This window comes from Pipistrellus kuhlii, unplaced genomic scaffold (genome assembly GCF_014108245.1).
Source record: "Pipistrellus kuhlii isolate mPipKuh1 unplaced genomic scaffold, mPipKuh1.p scaffold_m20_p_131, whole genome shotgun sequence".
Classification (NCBI taxonomy): domain Eukaryota; kingdom Metazoa; phylum Chordata; class Mammalia; order Chiroptera; family Vespertilionidae; genus Pipistrellus; species Pipistrellus kuhlii.
In genome coordinates, this window is record NW_023425440.1 from 89,695 (window position 1) to 99,211 (window position 9,517).

General features: G+C 44.5%; 1 protein-coding gene across 1 annotated transcript; it reads left to right on the plus strand.

Annotated features, from left to right (window-relative positions):
• Positions 1-282: 282 nt before the first annotated feature.
• Positions 283-1,752, plus strand: LOC118717931 (peptidyl-prolyl cis-trans isomerase FKBP1A). The gene has a single exon (XM_036436183.2). It carries the CDS (start codon positions 298-300, stop codon positions 622-624), a length of 327 nt encoding a protein of 108 aa, XP_036292076.1. The 5' UTR covers positions 283-297; the 3' UTR covers positions 625-1,752.
• The last annotated feature ends 7,765 nt before the right edge of the window (positions 1,753-9,517 follow it).

Genomic DNA, 9,517 nt, shown 5'->3' on the forward strand with positions numbered 1-9,517 from the left:
TGTGGGTTCTTTATTATATTGTCATTTATCACTTTGACAGTATTTATATAGTATTAATATTTGTAAAAGTTAACTTAAAAGGAGTTTAAGCTGAAGCCTGGAGCCAAAAGTATAAACAAAATAGGTTTTACCTACCTGGTGTGAAACTATACTACAAGGCTATAGTAATCAAAACAGCATGGTACTGGGGGCGTGCAGGGCTGGGCTCGCGTGCACAGGCATAGCGCGAGGGCCAGGGCAGAGCTTTTCATTGCGCTGCCCGCCGCCACCGCAGCTGCTGCTGCTGCTGCCAGCGCCATGGGAGTGCAAGTGGAGACTATCTGCTCCGGAGATGGGTGCACCTTCCCAAAGCGCAGCCAGACCTGTGTGGTGCACTGCACGGGGATGCTTGAAGATGGAAAGAAATTTGATTTCTCCCAGGACAGAAACAAGCCCTTTAAGTTTATGCTAGGCAAACAGGAGGTGATCCGAGGCTGGGAAGAAGGGGTTGCCCAGATGAGTGTGGGTCAGAGAGCCACACTGACTATCTCCCCAGACTCAGCCTATGGTGCCACTAGGCACCCAGGCATCATCCCACCAAATGCCACTCTCGTCTTTGATGTGGAACTTCTAAAACTGGAATGACAGGAATGGCCCACTCCCTGAGTTCCCTGTGCTTGGATGTGCCATGGAGGGATCTGGCGCCCCCCAACGCGCACACGCGAATCCGTGCGGAGCTTTTCCTGATGTTCCACTACACTTTGTATAAACACCTGCCCCGACTGAATGTGCTTTGTCACCCAGCTTTGCTCTTCCCCTTTCTCCTCGTATGTGTGTTGACCTAAACTACATGCCATAAACCTCAAGTTACTCTTTATTTTTGTTTTGGGGTGAAGATTCAGTTTCAGTCTTTTGGGTCTAGGTTTTCAATTACGTATTAGTCAAGTATTAACAGCACAAGTAATGGGTTAACTTTAGACTAGGAATTGGTGTGTGCGGGATGCAAGAATGTTTATTTTATTTTATTTTATTTTGGATGAAATTTTTACCTATTATATATTAAACATTCTTGCTGCTGCACGGCAAAGCCATAGCAGACTTGAGGCGCTGTTGAGGGCCGAACTATCTCCAAGTTGAGAGATGTCTACTGGTTGAATTAAGAGCCCTACCCAAAACTGAAATGGGGAGGGGAGAGCCCTCACCTTCACTGCCGCATCCCACTCTCCCCTTAAACCCTCTGCCTTTTAAAAGCAAATCGTTTTCACTGCGATGTTGGACACTACAGGTATCTGTCCCGGGCCAGCAGGGACCTCTGAAGCCTTCTTTATGGCCTGGCTTCCCCCCCCCCCCCCATCCTGTGTGGTTTTTTTTTTCTAATAGATATTCAGGACTTTTATAATGTCATAGCTATCCAGGCTCCACTCCCTAAATTTTAAGAACTTTAATCAAAAGTTTAAATTGAAGGTGCTGTTTGTAGACACTTAAAACCCAATGAAAGCCCAACCATCATGACAAATCCTTGAGTGTTGTCTTAAGAAAATGATGCTGGTCATCACAGCTTCAGCATCTCCTCTTTTTTCGATGCTCACCTCCCCCTGCTGAGCTCAAAGTTTTCTGGCTTCTTCCCTCCTCTCACTCTTTTGCTGTCCTGCGTAGTGATTTGGTGAGAGAAATTATGGCTTCCTACCCCCTACCCACTCCCCTGCACTACATATGAGTTTCGAGTTTTATTATTGCAATAAAAGTGCTTTACGCCGGCTTTTCTCAAAAAAACAAAAACAAAAACAAAAAACCCCAGCATGGTACTGGCATAAAAACAGACACATAGATTAATGAAACTGAATAGAGAGCCAATTAATATTTTGCCATGGAGACAAGAGTATATAATGGGGTAAAGATAGTCTATTCACTAAAAGGTGTTAAAAATGGACAGATGCATGCAAAAAAAAAAAAAAAGAAAGAAAGAAAAGAAAAGAAAGAAACTAGACCACCTTCTCACACTATATACAAGAATAAGCTCAAAATGGATTATACCAGGCCGCCAGAGGGTGAAGTACAGCAGCAGTCACATGGGCAAAAGAGGAAGAGGTGCGTGGGTGAGTGGAGGGTGGGTGACCAGCAGAAGAAAACCTATCCCCCTGAGGTGGAGAGCTGGCAGGTCTAGACCACTGGAGAGCTGAGGCTCCAGGTCCCCAGCACATGCCGCTCTGAGCCATCAGGCAGCTCTTACAAAACACGAACTCAAGAAATAGGTTCAGAATTTCAAGGAGGCAACAGCAACCCACAAATCCAAGAACCCATTCTCACCTTGGCCTTGTGGGACTACACTAGTGCACCATCAGTTAACTTCTCTAGGCTTCAGTGTCTTCTGTAAAATAGATATTGAGTTTTTAAATGTATCTGGTAGTGTAATCCAGTGTTTCCCAACCTTCTCTCATGATGAGAATCACCTGGTGGAGTTGTTAAAACACAGATTCCTGAATCCCAACTAAGAAGTGCTAAACTAGAGTTTTTGAGAACATATAGGTAAAATTGCATACCTAACTTAGTGCTCTGTATATAAAATCTGTCTTAGAGCACTAGTTAAGTATACAATTTTACCTATATGTTCCAAAAAATTCTAGTTTAGCACTTCTTAGTTGGGATTCAGGAATCTGTGTTTTAACAACTCCACCAGGTGATTCTCATCATGAAAGAAGGTTGGGAAACACTGGTGTAATCAATCATTACATGCTGAGTATTCATTTATGAAGACATTAAAGAGGCTAGGATGTTATCAGTTAACAAGCAGCAAATATTATATCAGAATTCTAGTTATTCAATACTCTATGCAGGTAGCGTAGGGGCAAACATCCCAACAGATAGATAGAGCCATGCACTAACCGGATTAGACAGGGCCAATCCCTCCGGGGCTTCCATGAAGAACTGGGCCCCAGTTCATGGCTAAAGCCCAAACGCACCAGGTGTTCACCCATCTGCAGAAGATGGCAGCAAGGTCAGAGCAAAACATTCTGAATCCAACTGCGCAATAGCTGGTCCTGGCGAGACACATGTGGTCCACAGAAGCTGGCATCTGCCTGAGTTCCCATGGCAACCAAGTATACCAGGACAATTCATCTCCCAGAGAAAGTGCCAGGGGAGGCTTTGTCTCCGGGGTGGCCTGGAGTTGGTGGGTGGGTTCATGCCTCTCTTGTGGGCACTGTCTACTTTGCACCGGGCCCACGCTGTCTACATACAAAACCACCTCTGGGAGGGACCTTTTCATGCTTTTATAGGGCAGCAGCGCTCACAGGCTCAGCATCATCTGTGTCACCAGCCCAGAGAACCATCCTCCTCGCCTCTTCCTGTCCTTCCTTCCTCCTGGGGTGGGGTGACCTTCTCTTCCTCATCCAAGTGCCATCAGCCCTTTACAGCCCTTGTCACAGGATCCCAGGGGTGCTCCAGTCCCCCCGTCCATTGATAGGTTGACGGGGTGGGTCAGTAGCCGGAGGGGAATGAGGGGGCCAACAGGGGACGAATTATCGCATGTGTGTAGGTTACAGTTCATATGGAGTGTCAGGCAGACTCAGTGTTGGCTTTCCCCATGCAGTGGCCAGTCCTCCAACGCTGACCTTTAGGAGAGCACAGTGTTGGGAGGGGACACCCACTCTGTCCCTGCGTGTTCCCTCCTGTTTCTTCTGGGTATGCCAGGAATTCAAAGCCCTCATCGCTTCACCTGGGAGGTTACTCTGGGTTCACTGTGTATTGAGCAATCCCGAGGGCTGTGGGACCACCTCCCCCTGAAAAGCAGGACTGCTTCTGCTCACCATCACAGCTGTCAATCTCCCAAGGTCAGGGCTCTCCTCCAGCATCACAACCCTCGGCCCTGTGTGGGCATCCAGACAAGCCTCCCTTCACTGCCCCCAGGCTCCTTGGAACTGGTGCAGCAGTACAAGCATGGTGTTCTGCTGCAAGCAGTCCTCCTTTGTCTCTCACCCAGAGTCCTCTGTCCCTGTCAGCATTCGTCAGTCTGCGACAAATTAACTTGTAAGGCCCCCCTGGGGTGCATAAATCTCAGACCCTCTTGTTTCCCTTTGCTTTTAGGACAAAGTTCAACTCTCATAACATGGTGTTTCAGGCCCTGCTGCACCTAACCCTTCCTGCCTCTCGAAGTACTTGTGCCATTTCCCCCAAATCTTTGCTCTTTATTCATATGGAGGACTAAAGTAGTGCCTGACATCTAGGCCCTGGCTTGACACTCCCAAGGAAGTCTTAATGTTGCTAGTAACATGATTTGCTACTCACGGTTAATGTTGTTCTCCCTTTGGATCTGAACAACTATATCACCCAATTAGAACTCTAATACCAGGTGTGCTGGTTAATAATGTGGATTTTGTAATAAAAGAAAACACAATAATTTCAAGAGAAACATCAAAATTGCTTTATTAAAGTAATGGCCACCACTAGCTACACATTTCCCCCATCTTTCATGTAATATGTGGATACCATCCCAATGGAACTCTTCTTGTTTTGAAGCAAACCAATCAGAGGCCAAATTTTCCAGTTCTTTGTACGTTTTGAAGTACTGCTTAGAAAGTGTATGTGCCATTTAACAAATGGTAATTTGAAGGAGCAAGGTCTGGTAAATACGGCGGGTGGGTTAATACTTCCCAGGCAAGATCTTTTAATGTGTCTTTAATTGGTTTTGAAGTGTGTGATGGTGTGTTCTCATGAAGCAAAATTACTTTGCCTTGTTTTCTGGGACATTCTGGTAGTTTTACAATCAAAGCGTGGTTCAAATTGAGTATTTGTTGTCGGTAGCGATCAGTATTAATGGTTTCACCTGGTTTTAGAAGCTCATAATACACCACACCTTCCTGATCCCACCAAATGCAGAGCATTGTCTCCTTTCCAACATGATTTGGCCTTACAGTTGATGCTGATGGTTGACCTGGATCAACCCATGATTTTGTGCATTTGGGATTCTCAAAATAAGTCCACTTTTCATCGCCAGTCACAATTTGATGCAAAAACAACTTTCGTGCCATTGAAGCAACAGTTTACTGATGACTGTTTGGTTTTCCATTTGTCTTTTGTTCAGTTGATGTAGTACCCATTTTCCTTCCTTTAAAATCTTTCCCATTGCTTGCAAACGATCAGAAATTGTTTGCTGAGCAATATTTTATCTTTCTGCAAGTTGTATTTTAGTTTGACACACATCTTCATCCAATAATACTTGTAATTGTTGGTCTTCAAACTTTTTTGTTTGACCTGGATGTTCTTTGTCTTTGACATCAAAATCATCACTTTTAAAGTGCTTAACCCAGAGTTCACAAGTATCTTGAGATGGTGCATGTTCACCATAAGATTCCTGAAGTATACAATAATTTTCAGCACTTTTCTTCAAAATAATGAATTAAAATTTCTCACAAATGCTCTTTTTTGGGGGCACAAAATTTGGCATTTTTAAGCATAAAAAAAATCTATGATGTTATTGTAATACCTTCAGAAAATTTGACATATGAAGTTTTTAAGCTTGCTGTCAATACAACAAAATAGCATACATATCAAATCACATATATATCAACATATGTGTAACTTAAGGTCAGCAGACGTCCTGCTTTTGGTGGGACAGTCCCGATTTTTAACAATTTGTCCCGCGTCCTGTGGCGTTTTTAAAAAGTCCAAAAGATTTAAAAGAATCTTTCCAAAAATTGGGACTTTTTTAAAAACACCGCAGGACGCAGGACAAATTGTTAAAAATCGGGACTTTCCCGCCAAAAGCGGGAAGTCTGGTCACCTTATCTTAAAAGGCCAACGCCGTAAACTGAATTTATAAGCTCCCACCTCTTTGAGCTCCAGTGCCAGGCGAAGCTCTGGGGGACCCGGACACATACGGGGAGAAACTGGGCTGTCTGGCATCAGGGTAGGAACTCAGGGGTGGCTTTCTTCCAGACATAGGTGTTCACAGCAGTCATTGTTCCCCGTATTGGGACCTCCTAGGTGCAGGGCTGACTGGCAGACATTTCTGTTTGCTCAGCCCTGGTGATTCCCTCAGACCCCACCCCACCCAATTTACAACCCCACTCAAGCTGTGTGCAGCAGCTTTTGCATATGAATGGTCTCTCCTTTCTCAGGTGAAAACTCTGTCAAACAAGCTTCAGCTGGGTCAGAGAGTCCCAAACCTATTAATAAAAGGCAAAAGGCCAGGCACCAGCACCAGCCTGCCTTGCTTCACAGCTGGGCCTCATTGGGTCACTTCTAAATCCAATACAAAGGAGAGGAATCTGAAGATCTCTCTGTGGCTCCTGCTGGGCGGCCCCAGGCAATGGCTGACTTTGCACCTCCCTGGAGACCCAAGAGCCAGTGTACTCAGTGGTCATTGTGAGACCACACCAGATTACAACTCCTCACATCCCTAAGTGACACACTCAAGGGGCAGACTCAGTGAGTACCAAAGCCCCACTGAAGCAAGTCCTGCTCCATAGGGTGTCTCCTGCACAGCAGCTCTCCCAGTCTAGTCACAGCTGGTCTCCACAATTGGCCTGAAGGCCAATTCCTCTCAGTGACACCAACAGCAATTAAGGCTCAACTACAACCAAACTGGGCACACACCCCACAAAAGGGTGCATCAAGAGTGTCTGTCTACCTTAGGTGATTGTGGAGGTTGAGCCACTGGTCCCTATAGGACACCTACTACACAAGGCCACTCTATCAACTCAAGGAGACCTACCAGCTACCCAATACATAGAAACAAACACAGGGAAGCAGCCAAAATGTGGAGACAAAGAAACATGTCACAAATGAGAGAAATGCAAGAAAGCAAACTACTGGTTCAAAACCATGGTTATAAGTTTACTCAAGTATCTTCTATAAACCTCCAAGGAACTTAGTGAGACTTTCAAGGATCTTAATGAGAATGCAATTTGTATTTTTTTTTTGTTTGTTTTCTGTTTTCCTCATAATTAAGCTCAAACTCCATAATATGAAATGCAAGGTCCTTCTTTCTCTGACCTATTATATCCAGCCTCATCTCTCATCATTACTCTGTTCATGCTATACTTTAACTACACTACCATTCTTCCCTTTTATTTATTCATTCAATCATTTAGTTAACTTTAAACAAGTCTTTATTGAATAGCCTCTAGAGATAAGGTCTACTGTAGCTTTAAAAAATATATATATTTTATTGATTTTGTACAGAGAGGAAGGGAGAGGGATAGAGAGTTAGAAACATTGATGAGAGAGAGTCATCTATCAGCTGCCTCTTGCACACCCCCTACTGGGGATATGCCCACAACCAAGGTACATGCCCTTGACCGGAATTGAACCCGGGACCTTTCAGTCCACAGACCGACTCTCTACCGCTGAGCCAAACCGGTTTCGGCCTACTGTAGCTTTTTAATATGCACCAGTCAATGGGATAGCCAGAGTTCCTACATTGTCTCCTCTTTACTGATTATTATTGTCATATTATCGTGTTGATAGCTGTTTATGTGTTTGTTTTCCCTATTGGTTGAAGGATCTTAAAATGCAAAACTGTATCTTATTCTTCTGTATGTGGGCATATCAGGAACAAAACCTTACACTGAATGGTTGGATCAAAATCTATTAGTTGAACAGTAAACTACTCAATACTAGTATAAGTCAAAATATTTAAATGAATTATAAAAATACTGGAGGCCCAGTGCATGAAAATTCATGCACTGGAGGGGGGTCTCTCACCCTACCCTGCTCCCTTTCACAGTCTGGGAGCACTCAGGGGTGGGAGGTGACCTGGCTATCAGGGGAAGGCGACACCCCATCACATCTCTGCTGCTGCCACTGTTGGCAGGGCAAGCCTCGGCCAGCCCTGGTTACCTGAGCCTTGGGCATCCCTGGGCAGCTGGAGGGTTGAGGGGACTGGGGGACTCCAAAGCCAGCACGGGGGGCCCTTGCCATGCACCTGCTGCACCAACAGGCTGTGGGGACTGGGCACCGCCATCTTGTGGCTGTGGGTGCTACCATCTTTGAGGGTGGGGCAGTCAATTAGCATATTCCCTCCTAGGCTGTGGGCAGTGCCATTTTTGTGATGCTGTGAGGGAAAGTTAGCATATTCCCTCTTTATTATATAAGATTAGCAAAAGTAAGGACCAGTGCTAGCCCCTGTCATTGCTCTAACTATATTTTGGTCATTTATTCACTCAGCAAACATTGATAATCACCTATTTTATGCTAGGCTCTTATGTGTGTAAGTGTCCCCTTTAACCCCTGTGCTGAAGGCTCCTAGTACAATACTGCTGGGTGTAGCATAGTGCTTGGAACATGGTAAGTGCTCAGTATATAACTGTGGATTGACTGAAAATATCTGCAAAAGAGAAAAACTGAGACCCAGATTTGGGGCCCAGAATTGCTTTCTGGAGGTAGTGGCAATATGTAATTCAATATTGAAATTTTAACCCGAGTAAGTATTATTGTTATTACTGTATTGAAACATTTATAAGTTGTAATTTTCTTCATTGTGGGTGGCATATATAAGTATACAAGAATGCTCTCTAAATAAGTCCACCTTTATTTATTTGGAAAGATAATAGGGCATGTAACTCTCTGGATACCATTCTAAGACAAAAATAATTCAGATTTAAGATTTTTAAAAATCTTGAAACCAAAGTATGCCAGTAATGAAAATGAACCATTTTTTAAGGTATGCCAGAAAACAGTAAACAGATATGGTAAATAAACCACAGACATCCAAGAGTTAAGGGAGGACTAAGGATAAGGGAGCTATTTAATAAGCTAAATCAACAAGGTGAGGTTTGGCAGAGATACTGCAGTTCCTGCAATGACTAGAGTTAGGATAAAAAAAACAAAACAAAACAAAACAAAACAAAACAAAAAAACACATGACGGTTTACATCTCTACCCAGGTTGGTGAGAAAAAATGAAATAAAAGCATTGCAAGAGCTTCCTAGAGAGGCACAGGAAGCTGCTTGAAAGTGAGGGAGGGTGTGTGGGTGGTGGCAGAAGCTTGCTTCTGCCAAACAAAAGGAAATAGCACTTCCGGTCACACAGTCATCGCGATGCGGCTTTCTTCAAGGTGAGTGTAAAGGAAGGGTCCGTAATTCTCATAAAGTGAATCCTCAAACATGCCAGGGAAGCTTTCCCTCTTGTTGCAGCATGGGGTGGAAAGAAGAATTCATCCCCAGAGTGAGAAAGATGTTTCTTACGCCTGTGGTTCCAATCGCTTCATTATCTTCTCCTAATCCTCCGGAGATGGCAGGTCATCACCCCCACTCCCACCCCCCTACCAACTCTGCGGGCCTTTTATCCCTGGTCATTCTTCACCTCTCCTCTTTATCCCAGATCCTCTTCCTGATATTTCTGAGCCTGGATCATTCCCTCTACCACAGATTTCTTTCCTATCACTTACTCCTACCTCCCACCCCACCTCTTTAAGCCTCAGAACTTTTGCAAACCCCTTCCCCCACTCTGAACCTACATTCTTCCTTTCCCCCACTTCCTACCCCAATATTGTACTTTCCCTGAAGGCTTCTGACCTCTCCTGTCCCTGACCTGCAGA